At 40.3% G+C, this 20,227-nt stretch overlaps 3 protein-coding genes across 3 annotated transcripts; 1 reads left to right on the top strand and 2 right to left on the bottom strand.

Moving 5' to 3' along the window:
- The first annotated feature begins 17 nt into the window (after positions 1-17).
- On the top strand, positions 18-4,052 carry LOC121607091 (ras-related protein Rab-27B-like). The gene is made up of 6 exons (XM_041937766.1): positions 18-125; positions 1,009-1,181; positions 1,277-1,362; positions 2,471-2,574; positions 2,766-2,889; positions 3,326-4,052. Exons 2-6 carry the CDS (start codon positions 1,029-1,031, stop codon positions 3,513-3,515), a joined length of 657 nt encoding a protein of 218 aa, XP_041793700.1. The 5' UTR covers positions 18-125; positions 1,009-1,028; the 3' UTR covers positions 3,516-4,052.
- A 4,085-nt stretch (positions 4,053-8,137) lies between these two features.
- On the bottom strand, positions 8,138-13,277 carry LOC121607082 (sia-alpha-2,3-Gal-beta-1,4-GlcNAc-R:alpha 2,8-sialyltransferase-like). Its single transcript, XM_041937756.1, has 4 exons — positions 13,120-13,277; positions 11,502-11,624; positions 9,444-10,001; positions 8,138-8,420 (listed from the first exon to the last, which is right to left on the bottom strand). Exons 1-4 carry the CDS (start codon positions 13,275-13,277, stop codon positions 8,138-8,140), a joined length of 1,122 nt encoding a protein of 373 aa, XP_041793690.1.
- Positions 13,278-14,052: 775 nt separating this feature from the next.
- On the bottom strand, positions 14,053-20,076 carry LOC121606697 (cyclin-G2-like). The gene is made up of 8 exons (XM_041937197.1): positions 19,897-20,076; positions 19,172-19,295; positions 18,917-19,054; positions 17,993-18,243; positions 17,780-17,858; positions 17,590-17,688; positions 16,731-16,933; positions 14,053-14,907 (listed from the first exon to the last, which is right to left on the bottom strand). Exons 2-8 carry the CDS (start codon positions 19,292-19,294, stop codon positions 14,796-14,798), a joined length of 1,005 nt encoding a protein of 334 aa, XP_041793131.1. The 5' UTR covers position 19,295; positions 19,897-20,076; the 3' UTR covers positions 14,053-14,795.
- Positions 20,077-20,227: the final 151 nt, after the last annotated feature.

Genomic DNA, 20,227 nt, shown 5'->3' on the forward strand with positions numbered 1-20,227 from the left:
GATCACATGTAAGAAGGGGAAAAGGCTCAGGATGTGCCATCGCATCATGATAGTGATTCTTCTTTGCAATCAGGACAAGTTAAGCAAACTCTGAATGGACGTTGGCACTTCCTGCAGATAGACTGGTAAGGTGCTTTACGTTGTTATTGTTTTAAGGGAGATCTGAAACTGTCGGTGGGTATTTTAGGAGATTACCGAAGTGCTGCTTGATGGTTTTTTCCTCATGGAAATGTGTTAAGTCAGATAAGACTTCTGTAGGTTGTGGGGTTGATTACCTCTCCTCTTTTTGCTGATTGTGAATCCAATACCATTAATCATGCACATGGGAAATGACTCCAGATTTCATGGTAGCATCCCATGTCCTATCACTGTTGTGGTGCATGACCATTAATATATTCTGAATGCGCTCACGCACCCCAAACCTTTGCCAGCAAGTAGGATTTTTAGAATATACTCAAGACAATTAATCGTATTCTACAGGATTGTTTGTGCCCTTGGAGGCTCTCAGCCGTCTCTTACGTAACTAAATCTGATTTTCCATGCTGACTTTGATGGCCTGCCCGGCCTCAGCTGCAGCCAAAGCATCACAGTGACCAGAGCGGCGTCATGCAGTGTTGAGCTGTCTGCCTACAGCCCTTCAAGTCAATAAAAGGACTTCTGTCTGCCAAACAGACTGGTTTTTTTGCTCAGCAAAATCTGAGAAAATTCTGGCGAGGCATTTGACTGCTCATGTGGAAGCCAGCTCCAGTCATGTGCTAGTCCCTCTCTGATCAGCGCCTAATGAGCGGGGAGCTATGACGTCCCGCTAAGCCTGTGTGATGGTCCTGCACCCTCACACTGAAAACTGCAGCTTAGGTGGAGCTATTTCATTTTTCTTTCCTTGTTTACTCACCTTATAAGTATTCACTTAGCCTAACCCGCCTGTAAACTTTCTGTAAATTCTTACGGTTTTGTACATGATATATCAAACCAGCATAGAGTTGTACTGTGAGTTCAACTTTGTGGCAGGTGGAGCACTTAGCTGTACAATGGCTGACTGGGACTATGACTATTTGATCAAGCTGCTGGCCCTGGGGGACTCGGGGGTGGGAAAGACCACCTTCCTCCACAGGTACACCGACAACAAGTTTAACCGCAAGTTCACAACCACAGTGGGGATTGACTTCAGGGAAAAGAGAGTGGTGAGTGATGTCTCAGCTGTGTGATGCTTCACTTCAATTAAGTGTAACTCAGTTTAGAGGTTGGGTGGATTATCACATTTTGTGGTTTGGTTTAGTTATACACAGGGAGAGGTGCTGATGGGACGACTGAGAAGAACTTTACAGTCCATCTCCAGCTTTGGGACACAGCAGGACAAGAGAGGTAAACCTGACCTTTTGTTCACAATGAATTTTACACTCAGACATATTCATTTAAAGCGGAAGAGTTGAGCATTTTTGGCTTTTAAAACTAAAACTGTAAAAACTCTGAATCTCTTAACAGAAGTGTACGCTGTTACTCCTTACCAGTAACAAATCAAACTTTGGGACACAGAGAATAAATAAAGTAAATCAAAAAGACTGTCAGGTGAAAGGGAAAGTCTGTAAAAATGTGTCTTCAGACAGGACTTAAATGCAGAAACAGTGTCAACAGTTTGAGTACAAGCTTGAACCTGGACTCTGGAACAGCTAACAGGCCAAACCCAGCACATCTCTTTGGCCTTTTCAGACAATAAGGAGTTCGCTGATGTACTCTGATGCCTGGCAATGCACAACAAACAAGCTCATTTACTGAGCATCCCACAAACAAAAACTACCATCAGTATAATTTGAAAAATGCTATAACCAGTGATAATATCTAGTCTCAAAGAACCCACAGTAATCTTAAAAGTAGTGTAGCCAGACTAAAAACAAATACATTTGTCTGGATACGAATTCTGACTTTGATAAAGCAGTTTTGTGCTTGTCAGTGTTGATCAAGCAGCTTTGTAATTCTGAGAATTCTAGTTTCAAGCAGTAAATTAGTCAAGACCAATAGTTAAATCTCAGTGAGAAGTTTTACTACCTTATCAATATAATAAAGGAGAAAAGAAGCCTGAGCCCAAGTAAAATGCTTAAACGGAGAAACTGCCGGGTAAGAAGACTTGTCATCAGACAAGATTTTTCATCTTACTTAGATTTCATTTTTTGCAGTGTTTATTCCGAGGTGAACACAAATGTGTGTACTAAATTTCAAAGCAATCCATCAAACAGTTGTTGAGACATTTCACTCAAAACCACAAATTTCAACCTGCTGGTGGGGCGAGAGAAGACAGAAAGATTTACCCTCTGGGGGTCGTAAAGGTCTGTACATGTATCATGGCAATCCATCCCACCATAGCTGAGATGCTTCAGTCTAGACTGAATGGTGGTCCGACCAACCGCTTGCATGGCTAAAAATCTACACACGGCATCTTTATACTGTCCAGCAAAAGCTGTTCATCTGTTCTCAGGTTCCGCAGCCTCACTACAGCTTTCTTCAGAGACGCCATGGGCTTCCTGCTGATGTTTGACTTGACCAATCAGCAAAGTTTCCTCAACGTCAGGAATTGGATGAGTATGTGTCACGTCAGCAGCCTGCAATCAATACTCTCTGAGATCAATGATTTCTCTCTTGTTGCCGTTACGAGGGAGATGCTAAGCTGCCTTCTGAACCTTGGCAAAGGAAATTTCTGAACGCTGTTTCAAGTGTGCTCATGCATGTCTCTGCATCAAGTTGCTTAAATGACTTCCTCTGTGTTGGTTCAGGTCAGCTACAGGCCAACGCTTACTGTGATAGTCCAGACATTGTGTTGGTGGGCACCAAGGCAGACCTCCGAGATCTGAGGGATGTTCATGCCAGACAGGCCAGAGATCTGGCAGACAGATACGGGTGACACATTAAATATATACTATTGTTTGTTATGTACATCATACATCGTTAGTTTTCTTAGATGCTACTTTTCACAAGTACACCACATGATGGTGCAACTGAGCTGTTTTCAACCTTTAAGTCTTTCAGATTTGATTAGCACAGGTTTCTTTGGGTCAGGGCCCCTCAGCGGGGTCGCAAGATAAATGGTAGGGGGCCATACTGATTAGTTGTGCCCCTTCAGGCCTTCAAAATAAAACAAAAAGAAATAATATGGCAGAAGAAAGTCACTTTTTGTTTGAACTACTCTGGGCTGATAGACATATGCAAACTGTGACAAAGGTTGCAAGTAGACTCTAGTCTTACCAGTTACTCACCACAAACACATGCACACAATATTGCCACTACATGTTTGATCCTTACTGTTTCATAGAAAACTCCTCTTCATTTTCATCAGCATCCCCTACTTTGAGACGAGTGCAGTGACAGGTGTTGACGTGGACAAGGCGGTGACCACCCTGCTGGAACTGGTGATGAAGAGGATGGAGCAGAGCACTAATGGGGGCCGCAGCTCTGAACCCAACGGCAGCCCCATCGCCAGCCATGAGGTAGAGGAGGCCCCTGTGAGGAGGAGGTGTGCCTGCTGATGTTGCCTCCAGCAGCCACTCTTTTCGCATTCAGCCCAGTTAACCCTGCATTTTTAAAATGTTGCTGTTTTCTGGAGCTGAGGGTGTCTGCTAGGTGAGGCAGACAATCATATCGACATCGTAAAATCAACTAAAATATGATCCAAACTTGAGAGGACTGAAACTTCTGGCCCAAACTTCTGGCCCGGTATACCTAAAGTAATATAACATCATACTGATTATAGACATTATACTGATTGTAATGTTATTTATTCACCTGTGCACTGTTAACTGAGTACAAAACTTGTATATAGGAACTGAACATAGGCGTTGTCGTAAAAACTGGGATGTATTACAACAGACGCCAAGTTGTGATTAAAAAAAAAAAAGTCAATCAAAACGGGTCATATCAGAGAAAAATACTGGTTTTATTTGACACATTTAGGCATTGATGGAAGGAATATGCAGGCACATAACGTATATTTATCATGGAAATCAAAAAACATTTAAGACATGGTTACAATTTGTTAGAACAACCAAGATAGCAAAGTCCCTTACATGATTTATGACTTTTATAAGACATGTACATAAGCAGCCAAGCTTTTTTATGCATTATGGAATAAAGTTGCCATGCAGATCGAACACAAGTACAAGAATGTTAAAGGGTTGTTGGAATCCTGTATAGCGCTGCATTTCGAATAAAGACATTTTATGTTTAGGTTATGTATGTCACTGTCTTGTCATTTAAATGTAATGCACAAAAAGCTATACTGTTATTCTGACTGGAATTACAATCTTCACAGACTTTGTTAGCATCAGTATCATTTACACACATTCTATACATTGACTAGGAGAAACCTTTTGGAGGAGAAAAATGTCCAGCATTCATGTTACACCGGTGGATTTTTCAAACAAATCGGTCTATAGGAGGACATTCATGGAGTCACAAATAAATTCCACCACATTACTTTGGCTGAAGCCATAAAAGCAAAAAAATTTAAAGAACTTTTGTGCCACAAAAAGTGATATTCAACATCAAATTCAACATCAAAAAAGGGTTATTCCACTTCAATAATACTACAATAATACTTGTTGTTAGTTGTCATACAGCTTCCAAAATCCCATATCAGTCTGTATCAAGCTAAAGTAAAATTTCTCCTCTGAATACATGGTCTTTGGTGTACCTACAACACATTCCTAATGAGGGGACTACAGAAGTTATTCTTAAACGTACACATCTATGACATCAATTAAAGGACCTAAAATTCAGCTATTCAAACTTTTTCATCAGATATGTTTTCATGGTTGCTGTGGTGAATGCACAGTGACTTTGGAGACAAGACACAAACGTTTACTATCTGAAATGTTCATCTTGCCTAAGGAGACAGACAAAAAAAAAAGCGCTTTGTGTGGGACAGATGGCAAGCAAATGCCTCCCATGCTAAATCTGAATTAGCACAACGGGACACACGACAAATGGTGAGTGTGAATGACTGCCTCGCTCTGTGTATTAGACCTCAGCGTAAACCAGAATTTGCAAGAAGGAGCACATGTTGCAGAGTCATGAGATGGTCATGTGGCCAGCTTTCACTGTTTGGGCCCAGTTGTCCTGAACTCCATATCCACCAGTCTGTTCCAGTCTGGCATGATAGGGCGGACAATTTCTGAGAACCCAAGATTATCTACATATACAAAAAATAAAGCTTGTTCATTTTTAAGTTGATCTGTAGAGGTTTGGTCCCATGTGGAATATAGCAGTAGGGTTCTTTTTTAACCTTCAAACATCTCTCATACAAAGACACTGCTGATATTCTTAAGGAATATACCATCAGTAATACAAACAATAGCAAAGAACAAAATTTTACCCTCAAAACAATCTTCAAAAAAGGTTGTATAAAACTAGGCTAAAAGATTTGTTAGTGCCTCACATGCAATGCCACTTATAAATGGATCATGCTCTTTATACAAGATGCAGTAAGCCATATAACATTCATTTCTCTGTTTTATGTCACAAATATTGATATAGGTACATGATGATTAAATAACTTTCCCCCAGTCAACAAAATTTCTATAATAAACAGTGTTTTCTCTTTTTGAGTATTTTGTAATTGAAATAGTGGTAAACTTCAAGATCAGTTGTTGGTACATATTAAATAGGTGAAGAAACTGTGTCCAAAATATTGTATTTCCTGATGTTTTAGCCACGCTATGGCCATGATTTAGGTCACAAGATGGTCATAGATCCCCTCTGATCAAACTTACATTTTGTTTATCCATTTTTCACTCTCCTTTTGTTTTCTGGAGCCAGTTGCAGCTGTTTGTAAGTTCAAACTTAGCTTTAGTTTGCTAAGTGGAGATTTACACATCATGGTTAATTGAACAAGTTTCACCACACAAACTAGTTCATACATGCTAGTTGCTAAATATTTTCACCTGCTAAACTTTCAGGTGTAGCTGTTGCGCAGCTAACTGGACCAACTGATGAAGCTAATGTTAGCTTCCTCATCTATGACCTGTTCAGATTTCCGTGTACAAGTGATAATCCAGTCAACATCTGACCTGTGTCATAATGTAAACTTGGGAGAAATTGCACTTGTCAAAAATAATACAATACACCTGAAATTACAAAATGTTTTGCTTTTAATGACCGAATAACAGTTAGGTTATCGGATATTGTCAATCATGCTAAACTGTGTGAACACTGTCTTGACTCAGATACATATTTGTACATTTATGCATATATAACAAAGTCACTCCTGAAAAAACATCTTACATTAATAAAATCTTAGCTAAGATATTAGATTTCAAAGGAATACTTTGACAGTATGGGAAATACGGTTATTTGCTTTCTTGCGAGAGTTAGTTGAGAAGATCGTTACCACTCTCAAGTTTGTACGTTCAGTATGAAGCTGGAGCCAGCTAGCTTAGGTTAGCACAAAGACTGGAAATTGAGGAAACAGCTAGCCTGGCTCTGTCCAAAGATAACAAAATTCAGCAACCAGAACCTGTAAAGCTCACTTATGTTTGTTTCATACGTACAAAAACCGTGTGTAAAAATGACAATTTGTGGTTTTTGGGGGACTACTATGTCTTGGCCAGGACCAGCAGTGACTTCCTGAGGTCACGTCGTCACCGTGAGGTTGCAACCTGATTTTGTAACTTGCTAGTTTGAAATTAGCTAGCGATTAATTCGAACTTACACACAAACTTAGTTATAGATTTACGAATAGCCGGTGAAAACTTAGCCCCAGTTTGTGACTCTCATCTATTAATATTATATTCGAGTCACAGATCTAAGTATTGGATTTTCTGAAAAATAAGCACTTTGCGATCTTTGCCAAAGCAGGAGGTGGTTTAACATAACTTTCTGCTGTTCTGAAGGTATTTCCCATTTCCTCAAGGACTCCCAGGAAATGTTTTTGCTGAATTTGTACAACGTAAGCCAAACTTAAAGAATTTTACTATCACTTACATTAGTCTTTTACTTCATATTAAAAACAGCATTTAACTCTTGTGTTGCAAAAGAGCAAGGAGATACGTCAAGGATGGGAAAACAGAATTGTAACTAACAAGATAAAAATCTTTTTCAAGTTGTGCAACTGATGAAATAATAAATATGAAATACCTTCAGAGCGGTAAGTTGTGATAAACGTCATTTTGGGTTTTTTAAGATCACCGGGTATTACATTTTTTGGAAAATTGCAGCCCTGTGACTCAAATGCAGCCTCTAGCGTGGTTATAGACTTCATCTTGTTGGAAGATATTTTAAACGTCTTATAGTCTCAGAACCTAATATAGGCCGATACCACATTCTAAAATTCAGTATTGTAATGACAACACTCTATCGTCTGTCCATGAATTTATGGCTTATTGTTGGAATGTTGATTATTATTCCAAAAAATCTGAAGAATCTCAACAAAATTTGAAGTGGACAGTCACTGTCTACAGAGAATAAAAGACACACAAGTATGTATATATATGTATATATATACAGAATAAGCACAGTCTTGTAAACAAATACCATCTTCCAGAGCAGTGCAGATTGTCTGACACCTCGTGGGGGAAAAAAGGCCTGAAAACAGGAACGGCACCTCTCTTGAGGCATTGAATCTGATTACAAAAAAACACTGATCTAACTCCTTCCCTGAGATTAGGCAGTGATTTCAGTGTACAGAATCAGTGTACTGTTGTAAAAGGCGATTAATCAATCAATACTATGTTAAACAGAACTGGAAGATTTAACTGTTTGTGTCTCCACAGCTGAATCCCCTGTGGACTCCAGTTAAAATAGACGTTTGTTCCGTTCGAGCTGTCTAATCACGGCCAGCAGCCATGCAAAGGAGAGTAATGGGAGCAACTGAGCAGCAGAAAAGTCTTAACTGTACTACCAAAGACAACAATATACCAAATGAGCAACAGCGCTGTGCTAAGTCTGTGATTTACATCCCGAGTGAGCCTGACATCTTTATGTGAAATTACAGCATCATGTGAGTGTGTGTGTGTGGAGAATGGGGGGGGGGGTCAAAAATTGCCTGAACACTCATCATGCATTGTGGGTTACAACAGAAGTTTGAGCTGAGCCGATGTATCTGGGTCACGGTCTCTGGAGTCACCTCTTAAACCAACCGACGCTCACTGCATGTCTAAGTGCAGTGCGTCAGGCTGAGTTTAATCACGCCTTCCCTGTGCAGCTTATAGAGCAGCTTGAACTCGCTGGGTAGCTGGTGGGTCTCCTGCCACTTGGTGGTGAACTTGGTCCCTTTCTTGTCGTAGTAGTGGTAAGGCAGGTCCTTGCCCGTATTGGGGTCCCAGCCAAAGGGCCAGAAGCCGTAAAGGTGGATCTCGTCGCACATGGCGGAGGCCAGCGTGTACATGAGGATTCCAGTGCTGAGGCGTTTGGGGGAGAGATTTTTAGTCTTCCAGTATCTGTCAGGGAAAAGACACATCAGTCATCCAAAAATAAATCCAAACACCTCTGATTTTTCCGAGGGCAGATGCCATGATTAGTCCTTCATCACCCTAGCCCACCATAATCCCTCTTATCTTATGATTGTATCCTCTATATCCGGTCTATTTAATTTTCCCTGTCAGTTAATGTATGTGATTATGTTTTTTCATTTTCATTACACTTAGAGTCACTCATAGACAGGATTTTAGAAATACTGAGGTCATGAGTCCCCCCAGAGGCTCCCTGCTTAGTTGTTTGGATTTTTCATATTTTATGTATTCACCTAAAGATCCCCCCAGCCAGGTTTTAAGATGTATATAAAATACTCTACTTGGAATAATCATTTGTCTCTGTTGTGGTTTTTCCACAAAACATTATCTTGTTAAAATCTTTAAAATGACATCTACTCCCTCTGCCTCATTTGAAATTCCAGAATCTATGAATATGTAATTATTTTTCATTTCCAAAGCCGAACAATTGGATGCATGAAGTCTCCATTCTCAGTGTAGGTACACTGGAGGCTTCAGGTTTCCACATCACACTCGTGTAAGCTGAACGTTGGACCAGGATTGGCTTCTAAGCTTCTGTCACAAATCATGCTTGTTGGCTCGCACCATGAAATTGGATTTTCAGCGAGCACAGAGAAACTTCCAGTAGATGAATGTGAAAACCGACTTTTAGCGTCAAATTCTGCACACACATCATTCTGCACAGTGATGCTCAAACATTCGACTGCGTGAATGAGAAAAAAAATGCCTTGCTGAGTGGAGGGGGACTTTAAAGCTGCGATAATAAATACTGTAATATTAACAACCGATCAATTGACTGTTTGTGAAGGGGGTCCATTGTAGTGACAAACCCCGATATAGTTTTCTGGCCCACAATTGGTGGAGACCAAACAATGAGATAAAGGGAGGGTGAAGATTGGATATGTCAGTGTTGTGTTTACAGCTTGTTTCCAATTTTAAGTGCTATTTTTATTAGCTGATCAACACTCTTACTTGTTGACATCGTGCATGATGTTTCCTGGCCAGGCCAACTCAACCTTCAGTTGGCCCTTGTGCTCCACAAAGAAGTCCACCAGGGTCCTGGTTACTGTGGCTGACGTATGAAGGAAGAAGGCGGGGATCCACAGGATGGCTCCCTCCAACTTCTTCAGGTTGAGGAAGAAATTATTCCTGTCTTGAATGGTCAGCAGGTTATTGTAGTACCTCTCCAGGATGCTGGGGTTAAAGGTGGTCAGGTTGGTCTTCCTGCCCACGTCCTTAGAGTAGACCTCTGTGGGGGCGAAGTTGCAGCGGAAGACGAAGTCGGCCTGGTCGATCTCTGGTCCGCAGTGGCTGCCCGTCAGGATGCCGCTGTTGCCCACCACAGAGCATATGCTGTAATGCTTGTTGTGGATTGGAGAAGTGTCTGGGAGCAGGGATTTGAAGTTGTTGCTGATGGAGAAGACGTACTTGTGGCTGGAGTAGTCAAAGTGCATCAGCTGGCCGACACGCACGCTGTTCTTTGTGAGGGAGAAGTTGTTGGGAATGTCGATGAAGCTGAAGATGTCTTTCCTGGAAAAAGAATAATGCTTTAGCTCTGTTACAGGCAGCCACATTTATATTTTTGGGCCCATTTTTATGTTTGGTGGTGTGTTGTCTTTTTTCTGAAGATAATTAACCATCTAACACATCATATCTTTGCAACAACATCCAACCATCACACACTAACAAAATGCAAAGCAGCCATTTAATATCTGGCCACAACCTCAATAAATAAGGCTGTGATGCAGCCACAAGACATGGTGCATAAGTGCAGAACTATCACTTTCTGTGCAGTTGTTACTGTCGAAAGGATAAGTAGGTTACCCACAGAAATGTAATCAGCAACTCCTGTTTCCTCTGTTTTGTATTATTGCAAATGAAATATTTTGGGGTTTGCGACTGTTGATTGGACAAAACAAGCAATGTCTTTTAAGATGTCAGCTCACGATCTGGGAAATTATGATGTGCATTTTTTTAGTATTTTCTGATGTTTTATAGATCAAATGATTAGTTCATTAATCGCTAAAATAACTGATAGATACAAAAAAAAATTTATAAAATTTTTGTTAGTTGCAGCCCTGATTACTGAGCTGTCCAACTATACATTCAAGCAACAGTTGAATGAAACAGATTAATACCTGTTTTCTGGATATTTCAAAGGCATTCTGGGAATTTTGAGACATTGCTAAAGTAAGTTGAAATAAGTATTTACTCCCAAAGTAAGACACACAGTGCAAGAAAGTGTCACAGCTGAGTCTGTATTTGTTTGTTAGTGTGTATAGGTGTTTTTCCACAATCTGCAAAGTGAATACAGGGATCTAGAGCAATCAACAAAGTGGGAGGCGTGCACCGACTCTTACCTCACTGTGTTTCTGTGTCTTAGGTGGACACCAGTGACTGCTGTTGTTAGACCTCTAGCCCACTGTATTCAGGGCTCCTCCCCTCCTCCTTATTGTACTGTATGTCTATGCTCTTTCACATATTCTACTATGCCTTGCTGTAAAACCAGTTGCCCTCCAGAGACATCATAACATTGAAAGCTCAAGATGAATCAATTAATAGAGAAAATAATCAGCAGATTAATGAGGATATCTGAAAATTATCTCCACCACAGCCAATTTTAGTACAGCAGTAAAATCCTGCTTTTGCTAATGATGTAAGAGTCACAGGGGACATTTTTCCACATTGAGTACTTTTACTTTTAGTACATTTTTGTGATTATACTTAGATACATTGTCAATGCAGGACTTTTACTTGAAACACAGTATTTTTACAGTGTGGTATTAGTACTTTTACTTAAGTAAAGTATCTGAATACTTCCCCCAACGATGCTGAAACTTTTTACCATTGCCATTAGAAATCTTTCTGACAGCAGCAGTGTCACAGTATCCAAAAGGGAACCATGTGGGTTCCTTTGTTCCCCAGAATCCAGCTCTGAGAGAGCAAACCCTGCCCACAGTTTATCCTGCAAGAACACAGAAACAAAACCTTCACAAAAAGGAGAAATAGTTGTGAATTTAAGTCTCTTACCTCTGCTGATAAAAAGCAGTCTTGTTGAACTTCCATTTGGACGGTTTTCCTTGGAGCTCCTCATTCAGCGCATTAGTTAAGGGGATAAAGGAGGGGTCCAGGAAATTCATGGCAAACTGAGACCTGTAAATAACAATCACAAAAAAACAAAAAACACTTCAGCATGTGTAAACAAGCTGAAGGCTCACTCTCACGTTTGTTTGTTTATTTATTTATTTATTTGATCTTGTCTCTACGGAATTATTGGGTGAAGGTGTTTAGATGGTTTTCTGAGGTATTCAGACAAGCAAGAACTCCATCCAGATCTGTTCCGGGTATCCTGAGAAGACGAAGACTTTTATCATATAGCTATTGAAAAGCATTAATGATGGTCAAACCAAAATACTCTTTGGAAGCTATCAGACACATGTTTAGAAAAATGGTTAAATTAAACGCTTTTTAACCTTTGAAATGTAACAGCCATTTAAATCTCAAACACAGAAAAGTGTTTCGTGGAAACCTGAACTCATTTACAAATATCCGCATTCATCATGTGGAACCACTTTCTAATAAGAAACCCTCAATTAATGTTTCATAGGCTAATAACTAGTGGCTTTATTAATGGCTAATAAATCATTTATTAATGCATCATAGAACAACTTGTAGACCATTAATAACGACAACCTTTGGGATTCAAAGTCCTTTGACTGGTTTGTCCACTTATACCTTCTGGAAAAGGGCTGAACTGGATCTGCACCAAAATCTATTTATCGACAATTTACTGACATTTACAACGGCAGACTAGATGGATTAAACAGCTTTTCATTATGACAGATAGACAATAAATTTCCAACACTTATAGCTGCATTATTTACAGTACATTATACAGTTAAAATTATAGTTCAAATACACTCATCATCATCATCATATATCAAAATCCAGCACACTGTACAGTATATATAGACATGTATATGTGCATATAATGTACATATCTACTTGTGTCATGTATATGAAGTAACTTGATACATTAATCATTCAATATTTATCCCAGCACTCTTTGCACTATTTATATTCTTGCTTACAATTTCCGGAAACACTCTGACACTCTTGTACATCGTATGTTGTTGTTCACTGCTGCTCTTTATGTATATCTATAAACTATAAATGTGTTTTTTCACCTACTTGTATGTAATTTCTAGTTGCATTTTTATGTTTACCGCTCTTTGTTCAGCTCTGTTGTCCTTGTTTTTAGCTGTCTGTCTGCTTCTAACTCTATCTCTGGTGAAGCTGTGTATGACACTGAGAGCAGCGGACAACGGGACTCAGATATGTGTACAAATACTCGGCCAGTGAAGCTGATTCTGACTCTGATGCAAATGTTTGCAGCATCGATGCTGCACCGTGCCGTGTGCCACGTCATGCATCGCCCATGGCAACAACATCAGCACCTTGGAGAGCTCGCTGTTTGATTGACGGGAGGCATATGGCCCAAATTGAAGGCAAAGTGATGTGTTAAGCTTCTGCATCACATCCAGGTTGAGCCGTGCACACTGGGCCTGGCCCCTCTGTTTATATTTACATCGACCCTGGTCTGCCTCGCATCCACTGCCTACAACCTCTGCAGAAAATTAATACTCACCGAAATCCTGCATGGAACATAATTCTCGGGCCTCCCATGTAATATTTTGAGGAGGTGAAGAGGCTGTCTTTTCTCAGGGACACATAGCTGATGAGCGACAGTATGAGCACGGCGACGCACAGAATGACCAAACCCAGAGCCTTGGCGATGCGGACCATCTTGGGAGCGTTTTCATACCCTGGATGTAGCTGCAGCGAAGCGTTGGCCTATGTTGTCACCGCCGGGACTGCACACTGCTGCTGCCCGTCTGCAAGGTACAGACAATCTGGCGCTCATCGGCTCATATAATCGTATAAAATGGACGGCTGGTGGTGGTCGGCTGCATGGTGAAGACGCTGCGGCTCGGCCCGCTCTCATTCCTCTGCCTGCTCTGCCCCCCTGACTGCTGCCGCTGCGACTCTCCTCCAGGCTGCCGGCTTAATCAAGGAGATGGAGCAGAAATGCGTGTCAACACATCCAGCCAGCTAAAAGACAAGCCCCGTCCACCAGCACCAGCAGCATCACCACCACCTCCACCCCCTCCCACACTCACACACACATACACACAGCTTCTCTGCAGCTCTCAGCATAAAAAGAAAGCTTGTCCCACAATAGATTGAATGAGACAGAAAGAGAGAGATCAGAGGAGCAGGCAGTCAAATCCCCTAACATGTGGCCCCTGATCTTTAATGTGATCATTATTCAAGTAAATTTGATGCACTCATGCTGAGTTGATGCTCCTTTATTCACAATATTTCAGAGAGAAATGTTCTTTTTGCTCTTTCAGGTGGGTCTCCATGAGCACACGTGCTGTTCAGGATGAGTGCTCTCAGCTCCTGCTCTACTTGACCTGGTTTATCTCTGGTCTGACAGTGTGAAGAGTTTTCTATAGGCATTGTATGCCCCAGTTCACCACTAGTGGACATAGACAAAAACAAGTCGCAGATAAAAAGCACTTTTTTTATTTGGAAGGGTTGTTTGTGGCCCTTCCAACATATTTCACATCATATCCATATACAACACACATTATATAGCATTCACAAAACATATGATTTTTTCTTCTTTTTTTACAGTTTATGTACATTTTTTTCAAACTTTTTTTTACAGTAAGCTTATCTTGGTCAACATGAACAACGTCCATTCATAATCACATATTTCAATGTATCCATGCGTATACAGTCAGGTATATTCACACTACAATGTCATATATGTCACATTAGAATTGTGTATAACGTACATTTGCAGAATACTGTATATATTGATGGCAGAGAGTATAAAAACCTAAAAAAAAGACTGAGGATGTGCTAGTATGACCGCTGGTATTCAACAGTGAGTGTACCTCATGACATCTGTAAATTCTCCCTTGTGCTTCGCTAGTTTTCTTGGAATGTGCCGAGTTCGGACACAAACAACACAAAGAGAACATCTTGGAAAAAGACATTCAGATGAATAACCATTAAGCTGCCAAAATATTGCAATTTTGCATTATTAAGATATGTTTTTTTTGTTAAAGAAACAGACAGTAAACAGAATTAACACAGGCACTTAATGACGGAAACCTGTCACTTGGCACACCTACAGTGCACACGGTATGACAAGTGAAATACAGGTTTAATCTAAAACATTGTGACCACCTTAAATCAGTTACAATTCAGGGGACAAACACACATCTGTCGCTACTGCACAAGGACGACTCATCACTTTTTGCACTTGAGAAAGGCGGCGGGGAAGAAGGCTCCTTCGCCATCACTTCCTGGCGAGCCACACGGGCTGTCCTCTCCACAGCTCATGTCCTCACAGGAGTCCTCGCTAGGAGGGAAGAGGAGGCCGTTAGTACAATGCTTATATGCAAAATCCACACTCATATAATCATGAACTGTTGTCCTATTATTACACACTATTGTGCTGTTGTAGGATCAACCTGTGTTACTCAGAGGGATGGAGTTCAATAGCATTTTCAAAGCAAATTCAAGTCCAGTACTGAATCCACAAATCTAATCTGGATCCCTTAGTGGATCTCATCAGGTTTGCCTTTCAACATCTGTGAGTAACTGCAGGCTAATTTTACAACGACTAAGATGTCTCATCACCTTTTGTTGGCTGCAAAGGCAGAAACACCCACAGAGGCAGCCTAATTAATGTTCACAACCTGTAGGTGCGACCTGCACAGCGTAATATAAGAAAATTAATTAAGGGTGTCTGACACTTTCAATTAACAGCTGTAGCTTCCTGTACTTAACCAGCTACTTTCTACAAGTACTGAAGATTTGAAGTTGATCTGATTGAGGAAAGTTGATAGGGTACGAATGAAAGTGGAACGAGGTGACTGTTTATATTGACGTGAAGTGGTCAGCGGCTCATTTCTCTGGAGAAGAGCAACCACACTGTTGGTCTCTGTTAAAGCATTAAAAGGCCGGCGGTCGCACTGTGGTGTGTGATGTGGCTTTTCAATCACAAACGATCTGGCTGAACATAAACACCAGCTTCAGACTCTGCATTAACCAGAGCACAGCCAGCTGTCGCTGAATTAACATCACTAACTGATCTAATCTGCCACTGGTGATCTGTCATTTTAACCAGTGAGAGCAAGTCATCTTAAAAGAGGAAGCTGATACCTTATGTTTTCTGTTACTTTTGGTCAATAAACTGTGAATAAGTGTGGAAAAATGAGCCGTTTGATCAAATTTAGAATGGAACCAACCCATCCGTACATGTTCACTGTGTTAATCCGGTGAAACAAACACCAACAAACTGGAGTAATGACAGTTACGTTTTGTAAAACTCATGTATCGTGGCTGCATTGTATTGCATTGAGTTTTTGATCAGTAGTGCCATGGAGAAATGTTTCGCGCCGCATGGCACATCAGTTTTCAAACTCATCAGTGTTGTATCTGCTTTGGCTGAGAGACGATAAATCTATAAAAAACAGAAAGCCTGTGTTACAAGCAGAAGTTTCATAGATTTTTTAAAATCTAGCTCTTGTGTGTCCCGCAACTTCATAGAAGTGTAGTGCAAAATTACACGATTGCCCCTTTAATCTGCCACAATTTTGATAACTGATTCATTGTACAAGTCATATATCAAGAGGAAATATCAAACACTCACTAGTTCCAGCTTCTCAGACGTGAGAATTGAATATCTTGTTGTTTTGACTCTTGGTCGGATAAAATGAAACCTTTCACTGCACTTTTACCAGTCCCTGAAGGCTATGTTGCCTTTTAATTATGTCCAGCAGTGCATGCATTCCAGATGATTTCTTTATTGTGTGTTGTTTTGATGTATAAATGTTTTCTTTAATTATTTGATTTCATAATTAGAGAGTCTGCTTTCAGTAATTTTTCTGCACGTGTTGTCACTGCATCAAATATCTAAAAAATGTCCAGAAGTAAATAGTTTCAGGCAATCAATATTTAAAACCTTTTCAGACGTTTTTCATAGGACCTTGTGCTGCAGTGTTTGGAGTAGCTCCACAAGACATATATCTTATTCACCAGGCAAAAAGTATGACAGGATTTGCATCTCTTTTAGCTAATGGTAATTCATGAATTTGTCAATATGTCACCATCACAGCAAATTATATTCATTCAGACAAAAGGCAGCATGAAGGATATTTAAAAAACTGGCATATCAACCTCTCACTCTCGTCCCAGCTCCCCTCAGGAATAGTTGGCAGCCCAGGTACACTGAAGTGATTGGCCTGAAGATTCTGTGCTGTCCTCCTGGACACGATCCAAACAAGCTTTTTGTTGTCTGGTTTGCTACATTCACTTGAGCGATATTCAGTCATGCACTTGGCCACGAGTTCCTTCCAGTGGAGAAGCTCACTTTCGCTTATCTGCCAAGAAGACAAACAGGACGAACATCTGAGTGGCTGCACACATAATAGTCTTCTACTATGCTGTCATCAACAAGTATTTATAATAAAAAACAAGAAATGTAAGAGGAGACAAAACTTTTTCATATTAGCCACATTGGAGATTTCACGCCATTCTCATCTTAGAACATAGTGTGCTGCTAAAGTAGTGACACAATTACAAAAATAGTGACTGACAGCAGTGGACGAAAACGCCCAGAGAACCAGAAATAAAAGTCTTTGATATTTATTGAGAAAATAAATGTGACATCAGACACTATGACGACTGTAACAGAAGCATTATGTTAGAGCTGCAACGATTCGATGGTAAATCAATAGACTGAAAATGTATTGGTCATGATTTTGATAATCAATTAATTGTTTCAGTAATGGTTAAGCAAAATTTTTTTAAAAGTGATTTTTTTTCTATGAAAGTAAACTGTCTACTTTTCAGTTTTGGACTACTGTCCAGACAAAATAAGACATTTGAAGATATTACCATGGTTTCCCATAATTTGTGATGGTCTTTTTTTTTTTTTTTTAAACTACAAACAGATATTTTATAGAGCAAACAATTTTTATTAATTGAGAAATGAATTAGTTGTTGCAGCCTTGGCTACTGCCTACTCTTTTTATACCTTTAGATGTCTTTGGAATTGCTGGATAATCTTCAACAAGGTCATGGACTGGAGGGCTTCGAACTCCAGAGCAATGAGGGACAGCGCCAGCACTGATGGCTGTGAAAGAGAAAAATAGCAGGTTAGTAAGTCTCGACCTCAAAGTGAATGCTGCTATGCTCTGAAATTGTCGCCTGAAAACAATCCTTACTTTTGCTTTAGAGAAAACAAGCCGACATAAGCAGGCTTTAAGCTGGGCTTCCAGTCTCCCAATGCTTGGGATCTCCTCCCTTAAAATATAGAGGGAATCCTAATGTGATCTGCCAGTACAAATCTCATAAAGCAGAATCTATTTGATCAACTCCATACAAACGGGGAGAGTGCATCAGCAACAGAAGTCAGCAAAAGAGTATAAAATGTTTACCTTCCAGCAGACAGGGATGTGAAGGCTGAGTAGTAGAGGTGTAGAAAGGTTAAGGCTGTGACTGCTTCAGGATCCACACTGAGCTTCTCTGAGATGATCTTCTCCATGCGACAGAGGTCTGACACAGTGAACTTGCTTTGGCTGATTCGAATGAGTTCGTGAGTGGGTGAGACATTGCTCTCTTCCTCGACGATTTTGGCTGCAATGTGAAGACAGCAGACTCCAATACAGGGCAAGTGTTTGGGCTGCACCTATCACAATAACACAGCAGTTGTAAGCGTGAGTCAACATCCCGTGAGTCAACATCCCGTGATTCAACCTGAAACAAGGTCACTGTGGTCAAGCTTACTTCTCACTGGTGACATTAAATGTGCAAAGACTGGGGTTAAAAATCCAAACAATTTGCAGATTTACATTGTAACTTAGGATAAGATAAAACAAGATACACTTTATTAATCTCCAGCTGGGGAAATTCGGTTTTTATAGCAGCAAGTAATGGCAGTTAAAAAAAAAAAAAATAGCAATAGAAACAGACAAATACAGGATACAAAATAAAAGCGGACTATATATATGCACAATTATACAAAGGGTTTATGTCAGAAAAAAGTATGTAAAAAATATGTATTGCTGCAAAGCACTGTAAGAAAAATAACCATAAAAATATACTGCCAAGAATTCTGTTAAATTTCACAGACTATACACAGATTGCACATGGAATGGATAAAGTGACTACAGCATTAATGATACTGCACAGAAATAAACATGTATATGTCACAGTAGAAACTATTATGCATTGATATGTACAGTACTCAGTGAGAGTGGAAAAGAGCAGTATTGCAAGGTACTAGGTGTATGATAGATCATACATCACTGCAAAAAACTTGAAACAGCATATTACACCTGAATGCTTTATTAAATTCCTACCTTCATGATGGCGAGGAATCTGTCAAGCAAATTGACAGCTTGAACAAATGTTCGGGTGCTGTAGCCAAAGAAACTGGTCAGGCCCCACAGTTCTTCCACTCTGGTGTCTCTGCATTTCGCAGACACACCGCTGTGATTCTGAAAATGCACAATTAACTACACATTAGATAGACATCACTGGAAATAGCATCCATTTCAGCAAACCCATATGTCTGCACAAGCAGCCAGAAATGGAAAATCGGGTCAGTGGGCTACCTCTTTGGAGGCCGTCTCCATCAGCTTCAGGCCAGCCTCTCTGGGAAGAAAGTTGTACTCCTTCGCACAACATGACTTCAACTCTTTCAAGAGCAAGCTGTCCATGGCTTGAAGATCCCTCATCCTGGAAAACAACATCCTTCAATGGTTTTGCATTGCAATCCAAGAGAATATCAAAAACTGTATAAGTAGGGAAACGGGAGAAATTGTCCCACAGACAGAGAAAGGCGAAGAGGACATATAAATGTTGTCTCCTAGACCACACCTACTGGGTGTCAGGTATCAGTGGAAGACCCCCTCCCTCAAGCAAACCCTGCAAACTCCTACTCTTATCTCATAAAAACATTGATAGTACAATAGAATAAAGTCTTTCATGAGGATAATGCGTTAAAAATATGCTAAAGCCCAGTAATCAAAGTTAATGTTGATATTAGTTTGGGATAGCGTTAATGCAGTTTGCTAACATGGGGTTAAACGCCTACCGAACAACAGAAACTAGGTCACATAATCATAGCAAGGACGCTATTGCACATTTCAGAAGAGGGTGAATTAATAGATGCATACTATTGTTGCATAAAATGTATACAGCTCGGGTCTTGAAATACGAAGTGTGAACAATAACATCCATTAATGCCAAAAACTGAAGGCGTCACAAACACAAATGACGCCAATGTAGAGCTAATTTAGCTAGCTTGTTGGCGTAACTCAACAAATGGTCGTCTTACCTTGCACAGAAGCCGCGGACGTGCAGTATAATACTAGCGCTGCTACTTAATTACACTTAATACTGCTTCATGTTTCCATTCTGATTATTGATGCTGGGCGGCAAATGTTAAAAACAGGATCCTTGGTCCCTGCTGAAAACAGAGGGTCAGGGTCCGCCCTGAATAAACAAGCAACCGCTGACCAGCTCGTAAACCACAATAACCATCATGCACCGCTGGAAACTCCTTTACGTCATTCTAAACCGTGGAAAAAAAGCGGATGTTGACGAATTATTTTGAAGTGTCGGCGCTAACGCTACTTTTGCTACCATTTTAATCCGATCTTTACATA

Source organism: Chelmon rostratus, chromosome 5 (assembly GCF_017976325.1).
Source record: "Chelmon rostratus isolate fCheRos1 chromosome 5, fCheRos1.pri, whole genome shotgun sequence".
Taxonomy (NCBI): domain Eukaryota; kingdom Metazoa; phylum Chordata; class Actinopteri; order Chaetodontiformes; family Chaetodontidae; genus Chelmon; species Chelmon rostratus.

Coding starts and splice junctions, on each gene's coding strand:
- LOC121607091 (XM_041937766.1), top strand. CDS start 1,029: ATGGCTGACTGGGACTATGACTATTTGATCAAGCTGCTGGCCCTGGGG. Junction 1,182..1,276: donor ACTTCAGGGAAAAGAGAGTG/GTGAGTGATGTC, acceptor GGTTTGGTTTAG/TTATACACAGGGAGAGGTGC. Junction 2,575..2,765: donor CAACGTCAGGAATTGGATGA/GTATGTGTCACG, acceptor GTGTTGGTTCAG/GTCAGCTACAGGCCAACGCT.
- LOC121607082 (XM_041937756.1), bottom strand. CDS start 13,277: ATGGTCCGCATCGCCAAGGCTCTGGGTTTGGTCATTCTGTGCGTCGCC. Junction 11,625..13,119: donor ATGTTCCATGCAGGATTTCG/GTGAGTATTAAT, acceptor TGTTATTTACAG/GTCTCAGTTTGCCATGAATT. Junction 10,002..11,501: donor ACTGCTTTTTATCAGCAGAG/GTAAGAGACTTA, acceptor TTCTTTTTCCAG/GAAAGACATCTTCAGCTTCA.
- LOC121606697 (XM_041937197.1), bottom strand. CDS start 19,294: ATGAGGGATCTTCAAGCCATGGACAGCTTGCTCTTGAAAGAGTTGAAG. Junction 17,859..17,992: donor ACATCCCTGTCTGCTGGAAG/GTAAACATTTTA, acceptor CTATATTTTAAG/GGAGGAGATCCCAAGCATTG. Junction 17,689..17,779: donor TTGTTTTCTCTAAAGCAAAA/GTAAGGATTGTT, acceptor TCTCTTTCACAG/CCATCAGTGCTGGCGCTGTC.